The sequence below is a fragment of the Thermobia domestica genome, chromosome 15, assembly GCF_964235325.1.
Source record: "Thermobia domestica chromosome 15, izTheDome1.hap1.1, whole genome shotgun sequence".
NCBI classification, from domain to species: Eukaryota; Metazoa; Arthropoda; class Insecta; order Zygentoma; family Lepismatidae; genus Thermobia; species Thermobia domestica.
In genome coordinates this window covers 89,389,769-89,408,627 of record NC_137468.1, presented here as the reverse complement: position 1 = coordinate 89,408,627, position 18,859 = coordinate 89,389,769, and the positions used below count along the sequence as shown (strand labels likewise).

General features: G+C 35.1%; 1 protein-coding gene across 1 annotated transcript in view; it reads right to left on the bottom strand.

Moving 5' to 3' along the window:
* Window positions 1-18,452, bottom strand: part of LOC145671878 (beta-galactosidase-like) — a 96,405-nt gene extending 77,953 nt beyond the window's left edge. Inside the window, exon 1 of the mRNA XM_081741106.1 lies at window positions 18,361-18,452. Coding sequence (XP_081597232.1) covers window positions 18,361-18,366 — 6 coding nt within the window. The 5' untranslated portion in view covers window positions 18,367-18,452. The remainder of the gene's footprint in view (window positions 1-18,360) is intronic.
* Window positions 18,453-18,859: the final 407 nt, after the last annotated feature.

Here is an 18,859-nt window from a genome sequence, read left to right as displayed (position 1 = left end):
AGAGAATGAGATTTCTAATACTTCATCGTCAACAACAAAATACTGTATATGTGGGAAGTACACTAATAAATTCTCCATAATCATGCCATCAGTGTTAATTGTTAAATTTTGTTAGCGGAAAATGCATGTTACTGCAGAAATAACTTGGGATTCTTAAAAATCATGTTTTAAGAAACGTAAATTGTATTCTGAAATTTAATAATAATAATTAACGTAAAAAAAGAAACCACGAACTTAGGAACAACAAACTTAGAAAATGTTCCACACAAACTGACTGGAGAATAATATTCTTATTATATCGCTTAGATCATTAAAGCTTGATCTTGCATAGCCATCATGTAAATACTAAATCATGACCATTAAATATGCTTGTTTCCGTCAACATTTTCAATTGCCTCTTTCAGTTAATGAACGTATTTATCAACTATTTGATACATGTAGAAGATCGAAATTTACGGCTAGTTCATTCGTATAATGAAGGAAGTTTAGAGTTCCCCTTGCAGAAGAAATGCTGAGGCACAATCTTACAATAGTTGGGACACTACGAAAAAATAACCCAGAGATACCGCGTCCTTCCAGCCTTCTCGCAAGAAAGACATTGGAACATTTGAGTTCGCATTCCATAAGGAAAAATTGTTGGTTTCGTACTGTACCAGAAAAGAAAAAAACGTATCAAGCATGTACAGCGGGCCACAGAAATTCTTGAAGTACAAAATCCGTTAGCTAGGCAACCCAACTAACGCCCGCTGCAAGATTAATTACGCCTGGTAGAGTAGCTAGAACAGCAGCACGAAGTTGCCCTCACTGGTGAAAAGAACAAATTGTACAGAGTGTTTTTATGCACGAGTGAGGCAAAACGCTGGCAGACGAAATGACAAAAGGGAGTCTTTGCATACTTGTGCTCACAATACACAGAACAGAACCAGAAAAAAATATACGGACACCAGTGGCGCTGATGACACTATAACAGTCGGCGAACTTAAATAATCATATAATTAACTCAAACCAGGCATTATATAAACAAGTTAGCTTACTTCAAATGACTATACATATACGCGTATCAAATAATATACAGATAGATAATGCGGTATATGTATTAGTTTATTTTTTAAAATAAACACAAAGCCTTGCACTGTGTTTTAAAACTACTAACAGTAGTCCTACCTGCAAATCAATTAAAGTATGGATTGATCATTCTGGGGAAAAACCCAGCCCCTAATGCAAATTTTGGGGGTCTAACAGGGCCTGAGCTCCTAGGTTCTGGCACCACTGATTGATACCTAATGTTACTTCGAAACAAAAACTTGTCTGACTTCATTATTCGTTAAATGACCTTTGAAAATGGTAAATATTGTTGTGCAGTAATTTATTTGTAAATATTAAAAAAGCAAAATTCGATAACACTTAAAAGAGTTGGAGAACTAACAGGTACTAAGCGTATTTCTCCTTAAGTTGCAAATATAACTCACGGTTCATGATTTGTTTAATATTTGTGCAAATTTACACATTCAGACACAAGGAAAAAAGAGAAGAATATAGTGTCAATAAACAACAATTTAACAATGCACGAAATTAACGGTTAATATCAAATATAGAACCATTAACAGAATTAACTCTGTAACTCGTTTTCTCCATACATTTTCCTTCCATTATTTTCAGGATTACATCATCACTGAATTTCTCCACTGGAGATTATCTTTCATTTAGCAGCATCCCACTGGAGCTCACCCTTCTAAATGAAACATTTTAAAAAGTGTAAACGACGAAGGCGAGAATCGAACACGGATTGCCGGATTACGAAACTACATCGCTAACCACTCATCTAAAGCGTTACTTATTCCGGTTCGCCTAAATAAAGAGTCTTTTCTCTTCACTTAAAACAATACCTTGTTAATAGTCAGATTGATTGACAAAACACAGGAACATGTAATTAAGGACTCGGAGGGAATTATATCACTGTATTTACTAAATTATCAACATTACAGAATTAAAAAAATAAAAAACGCCTTTATTTTGAATCAAATACGGCACGTGCATTATACTCGTAAAAAAACTAAATACAAATCAATTGCTGTGTAGTAATCGTATTTAAATGGTCAAGGCGCTCGACAAGTAATCTGAAGGTTAGTCGAATCGAATCGCATCCACGACGACAAGTATTTTTTTTTTTTACTTTAGAATTTTTGGTGGCGATTGATCGGCGGTGACACACGTTTTATTTTCTGGTGATATTTGAATACTCGGATGTTTCAATACTTGAACTATCAAATCTTCAGGAATAATAATAATAAACGAATAATCATAATTAATATATCATAGAAGATTAAAAGTTAGGAGCTTATTATCGCTCAGGGCATAACATTACAACGAGAAATGTAACATTTGGCAGGAATATTTCGGTTTTGTTTAGCGTTGCTCACGAGAAGGGGAATTTCTCAAATCGTTTCTGAAACAACGCAAAAAAAAAAAAAAATTGAGACGAGAGTTAACATTTTACATTCAAGGCGGGACAAGGCTAACTCAAATTATCGTGTCGCTTTGGAGATAGAAATCGAGAGACGAGACCAAAAATATCGTAAATATTTCTCGTTTTATCTCTATTCTCGAAATAGTGTATGACCATTCTTTAGTAACAATTGCTTTGTAGACTGAATCTTATACGCTATTTTGTTACTTTCTATTTCGGAACTCATTGAATTTCTTATGGTCTGTGTAGGTATTTTTGTAGCAAAGCTTTTATAATTACTTGTACATATCCTAAAAATTAGTTTATTATATGCTTTACCGTTCAGTAATATTCAGTTATTTTTATCACAGTTCTTTTCCTCAACACGTACAGAAGAATACTTTCTACATGAAATTTTAGTGCAACGCTTTGGTTTAAAATTTTGGTAGTGGCAGCAAGCCCGTATTTAGGTAAGTGCTATTTCATGATCGGGCACAGGGCGGCAGAATTTAGGGATTGGCAAAATTTTGGATTTTTTAAAAATTCATGATAAAGTATTACTTAAAACTAACAACCACCAGAGTCTCACACAAGGGCAAGAAAATATCTTCATTTGTTTTATTCGTTATAATTATAGTAGTTACTAATTAACTCGCTTATCTGAATATTTTTAAAAAGTCATCCTCTTTAACCCCCCACTCCAAGGGGTGAGGATGAACTTGAACCTCGTGAAAAGTTATACTATTAAACTCAGCGACCTAGAAAACTATGAATTCAACACTAATATCTGTCGTTTTTGACTACTTTTAAAATCTTGCCCTCTTCCTGGAGAGTGGGATATTATCTTGAATTATATTAAAACTGTCACTATTCATTTTAGCGATCCCAAAAACTGTGAATTCAACTCTAATATAGTCGTTTTAGATGGGCGGGGGCAGCAAATTTTTCTGCAGGGACGGCAAGTTATTTAGAGCACAGGGATGCACAATATATAAATACGGGCCTGAGTTGTAGAGGTGTGTTCTGCAAGTCCAGACATCCTTATCTGTAAGTTTTCCCTAATTTTAGGGCAACTTTAAAAATTTTAAAAGCATTATTATTATTATTATTATTATTACTGAAAATAAAAGATCTCAACATTACGTCCTACTGCAATGTAAATAAGAATACTGAAGTTGATAGGAAAAGAAAAAGAAACGATAAAATAAAGTTTCGAGGGATCAGTGTCCGAAAGGAAACGATACGTGAGAAAGAAGATGTCAGCTCCTGGACAATATTAATATCGAAACTTCGGATGCTTAAACAGAAACTAAGTAGGATTTGTCTTCACCACGATACATAGTAACACGCTTTCTTTGGATAAAAGACATTGGATTATGTATGCGATATATTGATATTTTAGCAAAATATACATACAAATATAAAAAATAGTGCCTATTTACAAATTTTAGTTGAATGGATATATGAAACGTGTTGGAAATGGTGAACGAAAATATTATTTTTAGCAGTAGGACTAATTCGGAACGTTCGGAATAATTGCTCGGAAACAATATCGTTTCAGATATATTTATGACTCATACTAGGCCATAAGCACGACCCTTAGGGGTCTTATTCATGAATTGTTTGCTAAACACGTTACGTTTTCACAAATCAAGGTTGTACAGAGACATCTAACGTCATTTTGCTAGTATTTCCCTATGAAGAAAGCCGTCTCCATTCTAACTTGTAAAACTGAAAGAAATTGAGTATTTTTAATTTTATTACACATCAAAAGTATGAATATTCGAGTTGATAAAAACTTTCCGCAGCGAGAATCGAACACGAGACCCCTGAATTACCAAACGGATACTCACGCTACTACGCTAAGACTGCTCTGTTAAGTAAGAGTCAAAAAACTCGTTTTTGAAGCAAATTGCACACGTTTATGATAACAACGAAACACACTGATATCTGTCATGATTAAATATTATAGTGAAGAGACTTCAAAATTAAATTAAAAACAAAAATAGACATATAGTGCCTGAGAACACTTTCTTTTCTGATTCATCGAAAGCATCTCCGTAATTTGTCTTTATTATACTTAGTATTACTGGTTTTACAGTTATTTTCAGCAATTTTGAACGCAGGGACACGAACACAGATACATAAAGGACATATACAATTTCAAAAGATCTGCCACCGGGAATTGAACACGGGACCGCGAGCACTGAACTTCTGTGGCAGTGATTACGTGGGTCAATAAAAACTTGATCCACCACCCACCATGACCCACTATGACCCTCCACCAAGCGTGACTCACTCTGACCCACAACCCACCATTACCCACTCAGACCCACCACCCACCATGACCCACTCGGATCCACCATCCACAATGACCCACTCTGACCCACCACGCACCAACCCGCTCCAATCCACCACCTACCAAAACACATCGGCATCAACTCTGATACATAGCCTCTTCCCTACTGACTAAAGATTTTATACTTTTTTAGTATTATTTATCATATTTTAATTGAAAAAGTGTTACAGAAACATAATAAAAATAAAATATAAGAATTAAAAAAGCTTCTCAGCAGGGTTTGAACCCACGCAAAAATAATTATAATTACTAAATATTTGCGCTAGCAGTCTCGGGCACGAAGACCGACAGTAGTAGGTGGTTCATTTGTGCTATATTTATGGTAGGTGGCGAGAAACGGATAACTTCAACTAATTAGAACCACGTATTAAGCTCTTATTGCTAGGGTCAAGCGTCCTTTAAGAATATGCTTCTGAACATTGGTGAATTTGTCTACGTTTTACTTTCAAGGCCTCCATTACCCTTCCTTTTTCATTTGTTTCTGTTTAGGCACCTGAGATGAGTATCTCTAAGTCAAAAAAGAACTTCAAATATTTTTGGATATTGATATTTGTAATTGCAATAATAGCAATAGGACTTACACTACTACTTGGCTTTCAAGACACACAACCTGTGAGTTTTTAGAAGAGCTAACTACTTTAAACAATACATTTTTGAACCACTATATAAAATAAATTATTATATAAAAGCGGATGTAACTATATCTGCCTGATCATCACGGCCAAATTGCAAAGTCAAATGACTTTTGGTATATAGTTAAACCCTAATCCGAACTGGGATGTTATCATATCACTTTCATTATTATAATATCTTAAGGGGGTAGTGGGGATCCAGAATTTTTGCGAAAAAAAAAATTGAGTATTTCCAAGCCGTTAAACTTACGGAGCTGAAATTCAGTATATTAACTCTCTATTGTAAATGAACACAACGTCTCATAGCATTGTTTAAAATTGTTCTTTATGAGAGTGGGGGTACTTTCTATATATGTAAAATTAGTAGTGGATTGGTTTGTAAAAATAATCGAGAACGATCGATATAAGTTGAGAAACAAATTTACAAAGAAATTGAGAAACAGAAACCATGCGCTTTCTACTATAATAATTGCTGAAGCTTATGTTTAGTATATGAAGCGCTTAGGGCACAGGGCAATCAAGCAATAAAGTTGTGAGAACAATATACATAAAATTTGTAATGTGCGCTTAATTACACTGAAATTTTAAGTTTGGACTGTACGTTGGTCTACTTACCTTGATTTGTGACTTTCAAATTTCATGCGTTTTTCCACTGAAAAGTATCAATAATTCAATAAGGAAATAGTTATACCATGATAATTTAATTGAAATTCATCTAAATTTGGCATATGACAAACACTTTACCATTTTATATCGTAAAGGTCAAATCCACCGTTATTTTAACAGACCGGTGCTTGAGCGAGTGATCGTAAACATTCAAACTCCGATTAGTTAGAATTTCACAACCTGCTTTTATTACAAGTATAAGCTCGTTAGTCAGTAGAGAAGATGCTGTGTATCATGTGTCAGAGTTGATGACGATGTGTTTTAGTAGGTGGTGGGTCGGAAGGGGTTGGTGGGTGGTGCGTCAGAGTGGGTCATTGGGGATGGGGGGTTGTTTTCATTGACCACGGCATGACTGCCTGAGAAGTTCAGTAATCGCGGTCCCGTGTTCAATACCCGGAGGCAGATCCGTTGAAATTGAATATGTCCTTTATGTATCTGAGTTCGTGTCCCTGTCGTTCAAAGTTACTGGAAATAACTCTAAAACGAGTATTACTAAGTATAATAAAGACAAATTACGGAGATACTTTCGGTGAATCAGAAAAGAAAGTGGTCTGAGGAACTATATGTCTATTTTTGTTTTTCAATTTAAATTAGAATTCTCTCGACTATAGTATTTTATCATGACAGAAATCAGTGTGTTTCGTCGTTATCGTAAACGTGTGGAATTTGCTGCATACACGAGTGTTTTTTGACTCTTACTTAACAGAGCAGTCTTAGCGTAGTAGCGTGAGTATTTGTTTGGTAATTCAGGGGTCTCGGGTTTGATTCTCGCTGCGGCAAGTTCTTTTTATCAACTCGAATATTCATACTTCTGATGTGTAATAAAACGAAAAATACTCAATTTCTTTCGGCCTTACAAGTTAGAGTGGAGACAGCTTTATTCACAGGTTAAATACTAGCAAAGTGACGTTACATGTCTATCTACAATGTCTGTCTAGAAATAATGATATTTTCGTTCGCCATTTCCACGTTCCATATATCCGTTCAACCAAACGTTGTAAATAGGAACTATTCCTTTTTATATTTGTATGTATATTTCATTAAATATTAATATAACGCATACTAATCCAAGGTATTTTATCCAAAGAAAGCGTGTTACTATGTATCGTGGTGAAGACAAAAACTACTTAATTTCTGTTTAGGCATCCGAAGTTTCAATATTAATATTGTCCAAGAACTGACACATTCTTTCTCACCTCTCGTTTCCTTTCGGGAGACACTAATCCCTCTAAACTATTTCTTATCCTTTCTTTTTCTTTTCCTATCAACTTGTTTACTTGTTTACATTGCAATAGGACGTGAAATTGAGGTCTTAAATTTTTGGTAATAATAATAATAATAATAATAACGGTATTAAATTTTTTAAAAGTTGCCTTAAAATTAGGCAAAACTTACAGATAAGTCGAGATTTCGAAAGCGTGTCTGGACCTGCTGGACACAATTCTGGAACTACCAAAATTTTAAACCAAAGCGTTCCACTAAAGTTTCATGTAGAAAGTATTCTTCTGCACGTGTTGAGGAAAAGAACTGTAATAAAAATAACTGAATATCACTGAACAGTAAGGCATGTAATAAACTAACTTTTAGGATATGTACAAGTAATTATAAAAGCTTTCCTACAAAAATACCTACACAGACCATAAGAAATTCAAAGAGCTCCGAAATAGAAAGTAACAAAATAGCGTACGAGATTCAGCCTACAAAGCAATTATTACTTAAAGAATGGACATATACTATTTCGAGAATAGAGATAAAAAAGAAATATTTATGATACCTTCTCGTCTCTCGATTTCCATCTCCAAAGCGACACGATAATTTGAATTAGCCTTTTCCCGCCTTGAATGTAAAATGTTAACTCTCGTCTCTCTTTCTTTTTCTTTTTTTTTTTTTTTTTGCGTTGTTTCAGAAACGATTTGAGAAATTCCCCTTCTCGTGAGCAACGCTAAACAAAACCGAAATATTCCTGCCAAATGTTACATTTCTCGTTGTAATGTTATGCCCTGAGCGATAATAAGCTCCTAACTTTTAATCTTCTATGATATATTAATTATGATTATTCGTTTATTATTATTATTCCTGAAGATTTGATAGTTCAAGTATTGAAACATCCGAGTATTCAAATATCACCAGAAAATAAAACGTGTGTCATCGCCGATCAGTCGCCACCAAAAATTCTAAGGTAAAAGAAATACTTGTGTCGTGGATGCGATTCAATTCGACTAACCTTCAGATTACTTGTCAAGCGCCTTGACCACTTAAACACGATTACTACATAGCAATTGATTTGTATTTAGTTTTTTACGAGTATAATGCACGCGCCGTATTTGATTCAAAATAAAGGAGTTTTTTATTTTTTTAATTCTGTAATGTTGATAATTTAGTAAATACAGTGATGTAATTCCCTCCGAGTCCTTAATTACATGTTCCTGTGTTTTGTCAATCAATCTGACTATTAACAAGCTACTGTTTTAAGTGAAGAGAAAAGACTCTTTATTTAAGCGAACCGGAATAAGTAACGCTTTAGATGAGTGGTTAGCGATGTAGTTTCGTAATCCGGCAATCCGTATTCGATTCTCGCCTTCGTCGTTTACACTTTTTAAAATGTTTCATTTACAAGGCTGAGCTCCAGTTGGATGCTGCTAAATGAAAGATAATCTCCAATGGAGACATTCAGTGATGATGTAATCCTGAAAGTAACGGAAGGAAACTGAATGGAGGAAACGAGTTACAGAGTTAATTCTGTTAATGGTTCTGTATTTGATATTAACCGTTAATTTCGTGCATTTTTAAATTGTTGTTTATTGACACTATATTCTTCTCTGTTTTCCTTGTGTCTGAATGTATAAATCTGCACAAATATTAAACAAACCACGAACCGTCAGTTATATTTGAAACCTAAGGAGAAATTTTTATACAGTAATTGATAAATGTTAAACAAAACTTAAAACTGAATCCAGCAAAGACTTGAAAGTCATCAATCAATCAGATTGCATGAAAGATAATGATCAGCCAATCAAATTGCTTCAACAGTAAATTTGCCAGTGATTAACCAATCAGATTACATCACCTTAGAAGTGAGTCATGATTAAATTTCAAAGTGTTGTAGGATATCAGGTATCATACGGCCTTTAGACTTTGAGTCATAACTACAACTCTAAGATTCAATAAGATTACCTATCAGATTTCTAAAGCTCAAGGTAAAAATCAACCACCACCAATGATCTTAGACTATGAGTTGTCACTAAATTTCAAAGTATTGTTTCATATTAATGGGGTATTGAACATTGAAATTTCGGGCCTCTTTAACACAATTCCCAAATTTAAAGGATGGTCCTACGTACCTCTCTCGATATACCTAAGTCTTAGAATTAACCATATATGTTGTAGTTAGCTCTCAATGAGGTCAATAACCTCCATCAATTGTTTACCTTAGCAAAACCAACGATTGTGTAGAAGTGTTATTTGATAACTCCCAAACTTAAGAAGTACTACAACAAATTTTGAAAAGGAAATGTATTCCTGTACACACCTTCCACGTGATCAATGTCAATAACACCTTCCACGTGATACATCGTATTGCTTACGTTTATATTTTGGCCCATAGGCGGGAATAATCAAAACCAGTGAGATAATTTCATTTTGACAATTCTCAAATTTAAGGAAAGTGATCCTACGAAGTTTAAGAGGAACGTATTAATGTACCAATATCTGGACCCATAATCCCATCATAGGTCAATAACTGACCACGTGACCATACTAATATTTGACAATGATTTACCCAAAGAATGGGATACGACCTAATTTTTATATTCATATTCTAATAACAATTACCAATTACCCCCTAAATTTTCAATGTACCTATATCTTAAGAAAGAGAATAGACCTCTGTATACTTCCATATAATCATATAAGGTAATAAAATCTCATCAAATGGGGTTCAATAACCTCCGAAATTTGAATGTTTAGTATTTTTTAACTGTAAAAGGACAAGTATTTCATATTTTCCTCGAAGAAATGCTTTGGTGGGGCACGGACCAATCCAAAAATTTGATCATAAAATATCCAAGCCGCTAATAACAGTATATCAGAAGTGCTTGAAGGACATGAAGACTTCGAACGAAACTTTGTGGAGGGACAAAAGGAAAAAAATAAACGAATATGTATTTAGTGTTTTCTGCTTAAAAACGGTTATTGAGGGCAAAAGCCCTAACCCAATATTTTGAAATTTGAAGCCCGAAAGGAATAAGGAAGTGGATCGAAGTGAATGAAATTCTGCACAGGTATTGTAGATGTAAAGTGAGGGAATGCGTGTTTTGTATGTTCCTCAAAAAAGAAGGGGGGTTGGGTTGGGCACGGACTGGATAAGCTTATATATTAGGGTGGAGCGAAAAAAATCAATTTTCGAGTATCGAATTCTAATAGGGCTCAAAAGTTGCGTATACGCGTGCTAATCAATGGATAAGTAACGAAAATAATCACAATTTGGATCTTCAGTTCACACACGCAGCCTAAAGTTTGAAAGAAAATAACAAAAAGCACCAAAATTTACTTTCACGCAAGGAATATACATACTACTTTTTTCATTTCTATAACGTCCAAGTACTTTATTTTTGCTATGTGAGGTCATGTTTTTTTATTAATTCGTTAATATGAGTGATTTTATACATTTTATTTTCATAATGATTTTGTAGGTTCTCGCGCATATCTCAACTTTTTTTTTCTTATCTTGAAATGACCCAGAACTCACCACAAGGAGGTGGCTGCAATTCGAGTTCCAACAACATTCTATCAATTAGAATGTGCTAAATTATGTTGATTTAGTCAAGGAGGTTGTCTTAAACTTATATTTTTGTTTAAATCAAATTTTGGTATTGTGAGTCTTGAGAGCAAAGTTGCTTCAATGTAGCCATCTCTGTTTTCTTGTCCGCATAGTTTTCCTGTAGAATCTGACAAATTTGACACATCTTTCAACTTCCTGAGTATGGCATGGGAATGTTAAGAAGTCAAACTCATGAGCAGATTTATGATGCATAAGTGATAAGATAGTCGCCCATGGAGGCTGTTAAGTTGTCAAGTTTTCGGGTACTGGAGGGGGCGACAGCTTATATTTTCTCCAATCTATCAGCTCACTGTAGTCCGCGACATCAAAATTTATTGAAGATGCCATAAAATTTCTAACAGAGCTACTTAGAGAGGGCAGTGAGCTCCAGATGTGGCTATAGGAGACCCTAGACTTGTCAGTCACTTCCGATGGCTGACATGTATATACAAACCGAGCCTTATGGTCGTACATTTCTCAAACAAATCCTACTAATGAACTCAAAGCGCTCGTAAACTACATTAGAAAGACATATACCCCTGTCTGGTTTGACATAAAGAGATATCAGTCAGTGAAGTATGAACCTAAACATATTTTCAAGGTAGTTAAAACAACGAGACATTTGCCAAACAACATTAAAAGAATCATCGATCCTGTGATTAGAGAAACTCGTTCTTCTATCATCCAGAGAACATATTGTTGGCTATGACAGTGGATGAGAGACAACACGTACGAGTGTTGGGTTACAGGGGATTACCTGAGGCAAGAAATCAAGATCCGAAGGGGAAATCTGTTTGAACTTTTATGGCAGCTTCAATAAATTTTGATGCCACGGAGTAAAAAGCTGATAGCTTGAAGAAAATGTAAGCTGTCGCCCCCTCCATGGGCGACTATCTTATCACTTTTGCATCATAAATCTGCTCATGAGTTTGACTTCTTAACATTCCCATGCGATACTCAGGAAGTTGAAAGTTGTGTCTAACTTGTCACAGAGTCTGCAGGAAAAGTGTGCTGACAGGAAAGCAGAGATGGCTACATTACGAGTATAGCAACTTTGCTCTCAAGACTCACAATGATAAAATTTGATTTAAAAATCTGAATTTAAGAAAACATCCTTGACTAAATCAACATAATTTAGCACACTCTAATTGATAGGAGAATTGGGTAAGGTGTGGGTGCAACTAGGGCTGTTCCGATAATCGAGTAATCGATAAAAATTCGATAAAATTTCAAAACCGTTTCGTCGATATAGAATTTTAATTTTATCGAATTATCGAACTTTCGAGACTCTCGAAATGTTTGAGACTCACGAGGTATTCGAGACACTCGAACTGATCGAGACTCTCGAAATGTCCAAGACACTCGAAGTGTTCGAGACTCAAAATGTTCGGGACACTCGAAGTTTTGAAGGCACTCGAGGTATTCGAGACATTAGAAATGTTAGAAACATTCGACGAGTTTAAGACACTCGATCTGTACGTGAGTCTTGAATTGTTTGAAAGCAGCAAATACTGAAAGATCTCAGTATGATCGCAATTTATGGAGTCGTTTGAATATTTTGAAAAGTTCAGTATTATTGGAGTGTTTAGAAGAAACAATGCAAACGAGGTTATCATAGGTGTACATGTAGTATATATATGCAGGGTGTTCATTTTAAAACTTGCCTCTCTCGAGATGAAGTGAAAGAAAAGTTTCTTCCTACAAACTCGATACTCGAAACTTTGATAATACTCAAACTTTCGATAATGCCCGAAACTTCGATAACACTCGAACTTTCCATAATACAGTGAAACCTGTCTTTAGCGGAATCGAGCGGAACTTGCAAAAATTTCCGTTAAAGTCAGGTTTCCGCTTAGTGGAGGTAGACCTTTCCTTTCTTTTTTTTAATACATGCTTATAAAGGGGCATACTGAGAAAATATATTGCTGTACGTACATTGTTCGATTACAGTACTCTTTCTTCTACGAATAAATACACAAAAAAAATTAAAATAAATACAAAATATGCTATGCACATGTTTTCTTTATGTTTCTAATAGCCAAGCAGGGCTTTCTGTGTACATTGCTGCTTGGCTAGTTGACTTTCCGCATACACTTTAGCCTAAGAAATTATAGTAAATGAATCAGAATCATTTTTCCGTAAGACAAATTTTTGCAGTTCCTTTAAACTTCTGAGAACAATTTGATATATATTTATTCTACACTTTTCTTGGAACTCGGTATTGTATTCCTCTTCTTCCTATATCTCGTTTTCTTCTTTCCGACATTCCTTATGATTCTTGATTAAGTTGCGGCGATTAAGGACAATTTGTGAGGGTGAATATGAGTAGTGGTTGGGGAAGGTCAACACAGTCCAGAAATATTTAACAAAAGAACGAACATTTTATCGCAAACAGTGTAATGTATATGTCTCACAGAATGTCGAAACATCTAAACGCTGTAGTCCGGAACTCAGAATTTTCCGTTAAATGTTTATTTTTCTTTCCGTTGTCCGCGTAACACAGTTTCCGCTTAATGAAGGGGCTTTTACACGTTTTGTTCTCCAAAATTCATGGGACCGTGAAATATTTCCGTTTAAGACAGTTTTCCGTTTAATAAAGGGTCCGTTGAAGACAGGTTTTACTGTACTCGAAATTTCGATAATACCCGAAACTTCGATAGTACTCGAAATTTCGATAATACCCGAAACTTCGATAGTACTCGAAATTTCGATAATACCCGAAACTTCGATAATTTCAAATACTCGAACGCTTTCGAGTAACCGATGACAATTCGATAAATTTTCACTCCCGAAGTTCGATAGATCGTCAGCCTTATCGAACACCCCTAGGTGCAACTCGAAATGCAGCCACCACTTCGTGGTGAGTTCTGAGTCATTTTATGGAAAAGACGTTCAGAAATGGGCGAAGAGCTACAAAGTTATTACGAAAATGTATAAAATCACTCACATTAACGAATTAACAACATGACCTCTCACAACTAAAATAAAGTACTTAGACGGTATAGAAATAAAAAATAGTAATCTGTACATTCCTTGTGTAAATTTTTAGTTTTTTCATTTTCTTTCAAACTTTAGACCGTTTGTCATTTTTCACCTCTTTTACTAGCCGTTAAATAAATTCTCAAAATACTTTTTTCTTTGAAAATGAAGTGTAAACGTAAACAATGAGTCTATCTTTCATATACTTCGTATGAATTAATTTCTTAAGACGAGGATGTTTTATTACACAATAAACCCCCCTTTTTAAATTCGTCTTTTCTCTCCCCAGTCCACAGATTTACAGGTGCTCAACATCAACTAAGATAGACTTTTAAGCTCCTGTAATGGCTCCGTTTGCTACTTTTTGATTATTTTAATTTCGCATTTCATTGCAAGAACGAGAACTTTCTAATACAAATTTAATAACTTCGGTTCATCAACCCACTTCGGTTCTTTAGCCGTTTGTTCTCAAAAAAGCGTTCAACTAGAAGCTTCCATGCGATTTCGTAAATTACGTCTACTATTGGCAGATTTGCTATTAATGTAAACCTTCTCCCTTGAGCGAAGTACGCAAGTATTGAAATTTACAAATTGTACTTAATGACTCGTTATTGTGGATAAGTAAAGTGAAAATATCCTTAAAAGGGGACCACTTTTGGTATTTACCATAAAATGTAGGTAAAATAAAAATAGACAACTGTACCGAATTTCCAGAGTTTGTAGCTTTATTATTTGCTGACTCTGAATTTGTTTTTGTCCAGAACTGTCAATAAATTCTTGTAATTTGAATTTTGGATCATAATAAAACTCCTTGTAAATTTGTGAATTTTTTGATCACCTGTCTCATCCAAGAGCTCTATATCTGACCGTGTTTCACCAAACTTAACACACACTAGCCTCGTTCTCGCTTCCTGTATACTCAGGGTTGCCAATTTTCCTTAAGAAAAAATCGGGACGAGACAATCAGTGTTGGAGCGCTCCCCCCTCCCTTGGAGACGACTACACGTACGGCTAGTCGTTGAAAACAATGCAAATAATCAGCAGAATGACACGAACCTAAATGAATGCAGCACCTTATTTTTTTTATTTTTTTTTTATTTTCCCACCCACTGCTCATCACTAGGTATAAACAATAAATGCAACAAATTCAAACCAAATCAACTGCAATTTATTCAATATAAACAAAATTTAGAGAGAAAACTATATAGAATTTTTATCACAAATGAGTGTATAACATTGTTAAGGAATTACTGACAAAAGATATTACTAAAATCAAGGCATATTCTTTGGCTATTACAAAGTCTTTGGCCCAGTATAATAATATTAATTAAATTTGAAAATCGATAAATCGAGACAATATGCATCCCGACGAGTGTCCGGTCGGGACACGGGACAAGTAAGTCAGAAATCGGTACAGTCCAGACAGAATCGGAACGATTGGCAACCCTGTGTATACTAGGCTTTATTTCCTTTATAGTTTCTGCAAATGCCTGTATCTTGTTGCTTGACCTTTAACTGAAGCGCATTTCTTAATTAATTGAGCTAATTGTACTTCTCCCATTGTTTCATCCTTTTTTTTACTACTCAAACCGCTGACAATATTTATTTGTTTTTCTTTTCATTGTTGAGTGACTCACTAAACGCGTAACCTTGAATTTAGCTGGGTTGAATGCATACACATCATTGCACTGAAATGAACAATTCTGATCTGCCTATGACAGGAGTAGTGTTGCCAACACTCAACGAAAAAATTGGCTAAAATCAATAGCTAAAAATGACCACAAATGGCTAGGAAAAAAAAAAAAAAAGCAAGCTTTCGCGCTGAGACAAAGCTAAATAAATTCGATTCCTATAATAACAAAATTAAAGGGAAACTCCCCTAACAGAAATAAATGGCATCATCACCATCTACTTTAGGTTGAGAACAGTGATTATTTCAGAAACAATGTTCCGGGGGGCACACTTAGTATTCCGGAGGGCACTGCTGGTACTATTCTATTTATTATTATATTATAAATGTATTATTTTGGTTTTCTCCGGAGGGGGCACCTTCAGAGCTCCGTGGGGACAGTGCTCCCCAAAAACATGTCTGGAAGAAACACTGGTTGAGAAGTACGTTCTTTTGTCTTGCTTGTACCGGGTTGCTTTTGTTTCAAATAGTTGCAAAACTGTGGCTGAAATTTCATATAGAGAAATTTCACTTTTGCACACGGTGTAACCCCAAATATTGCTCTTAAAATTGAAGATTTTTTTGTTTTCAACCTGTTACTAAGTGTATTTTTTACTATATTCCCCTGGTTGAGTACACACTTCCTCGTTCGAATGTGGAAGCTTTGGTATGAAAGAAAATCAACGAAACTAATTCTGAAAATGAACTCTCCTTATTTATTTCTTGCAAAAATTCTTCAGTTGAAAGCATGAATTTATGGTTGCCTCTGATTTTCAGTTTTATCGATATTATCTTCAAATCCTAAAGTGACAGCCAGTGGCGATCTAGCCCAGGGCCGGGGGGCCTAGGCCCCCCAGTTTTTTCAGTGACAAAAATAATTTAAGGTATTATTTATATATTTTTGAAACTTTATAGTAAACTCATGACATACCTGTCATAGTCTGGGTTCTGGTAGCCCCCCCCCCCAGTTTTTAGCTTCTAGATCCGCCACTGGTGAAAACTAAAGGTAAGTCAGTCAAAATCTTTCACTGGTTTGAAATCCTCATTGACGCTGAAAAGCATCATCTTCTAAGGATGCCTATATAATCAGGAAGTCATTTACAGGTTTTCAACTCATTCTCTACTGTATAACCAAGCTAAGAAGAGGGATCAATATGACCATTAATGCTATATTTTAAGAAGTTAATTCTAGCAGTGCGGTTTAGAATGCTGCCTATTAGACAACGAATCAAACTTCAGAAAATAACAAAATGACACACAATCAGTGGCTTCCGGGCTTAAGCCCCCCCCGAAATCTTACTTAGTATAGTAAATTAAATGAAATATCTTGCAGAATTTTCACATTTCCAGGCAAAGCCCCCCCCCCGAAAGTTAGCAAAGCCCCTCCCGAAACAAAATCGTAAATACGCCACTGCACACAATATATATATATATATATATATATATATATATATATATATATATATATATATATATATATATATATATATATATAAAAGTGGTTGAACTCAGAAAACGGCTAGAAATGGTTAAAAGCAGAAAGCACATGGCCAGTGTCGTAACTAGTTTTACTGCGCCCAGGATCGATCGATTATCGATTTACTCATATCTGCCCTGCCCCACGCATTTCACCTGGTTTTATATCTATATCTATCTATCTATCTATATATATATATATATATATATATATATATATATATATAATGGAGTGGAAACCAGGAGGGGGAGCCGTGCGCTGATTGCAGTGAATCATTCTGCAAAACTTTCAGTAGACAGTTAGCTAGACAAACAATGCAGTGACGATTGTCCGGGTTTCGCCCAGTGGGAATCCAGAAATGGGGCTCGAACGCCCCTCCATCCGGAGTAGTAAAATATAAATTAGTAAGTAATGAAGCGCTTGTTCAAAGACTGAAAAAAAAACTCTCTCAAAAGATTCATAATGCTTTCTCCATTAATTGCATATAATATATGCGTTTCCAGTTCATGGTAATCCTGGATTCTCTCGTGTTGTTGAACAACATGGCTTTCCTCAATGCCGCCTCCAGAAGGGCGGAGATAAATACGAATTATGAAGCACTACAGTCCACATTTTTAGTAAGCGAACCAAATATTGAAAAATGTATCAAGTTTATTTTTCAGACTTGCGCTCCCCCTCTCAAAAATTCCTGGATTCGCCCCCAGTATCAGCTGTTAGTCATAGTTTTCAAATGTTCTTTGCATAAGGAATAGTTTTCTGTATTATTTTTTCTTTTTTCGCTCTTGAGCTCTTCTACTGTGCGCTTGAAGCAATTGTCCACTCGCTCCATTGTAGTTACGCAACTGCACATGGCTGGAAAAGCTACTAGTGGGCTTTTTTGAAAATTTGTGGCCAGCAAGTTTCTCAAAATGGCCATATCTAGCCACAAAGTGCTGATTTGGCAACTCTAGACAGGAGCACTCAAACAAACACACACGAGCGCAAAAAATGCAAGGTCACTTTTTTTGTTCTGATATCCGGTGGTAGGAGGACAAAAATAAATAATTATGTAAAAGGGGTGATATGTTTATGTGCTGTACTTATAAATTATATATATCACATCCACTGCTAACGAACTGTATGATTAAAATCCATTGCGCTGATACTGCCTAGAATATGAGGAAGGTACAAGAAACAACAAGATTAACGAAACATTATAGTTAAACGTAAACACTTTGTTTTTGCACCATATCACAAGTACATGCAATTAATATGAAATATATCAAGCATAAATGTAAGCTTGTATATTCATTTGTATCATGAATTACTTATACCTGCATTTTTCTTGCTGGAAATGTAAATATATAGATCTATATTAAAATATTTGTTGTCTTGCACTTCACATTGCATCATGCGTCAACACAACTGAGCAGTGTTGCCAACAACCTCTCAGGAAAAAAAGGCTAGATGACCTTCAGAAATAAGCATTTATACGCAGAAAATAGCTAGATTTTGGACTGCTAACCTATAACCTAGATTGTAGATTTTAAGCCAATCTTTTTTTGAGTGTAGGACTATAGGTCATTTATAGTACTGAAGGCTGACTTTAAATTACAATAAAATTCATCAACAACTCACCTGATTTGTGAAAGTCAACAGAATGAATTATCAATCGAATTGAAATACGTCATCAGAAGGATACATCGTACCTTTTAGCCTTTATGTCTCACTTGCAAAACCTACATGGGGCTTTTGTTGGATCTGAAGGAATTTCCAGGATCCGATCCATAAAATCCAGAATATCCTAAATTTATTTAACTGTATTTAAATGTT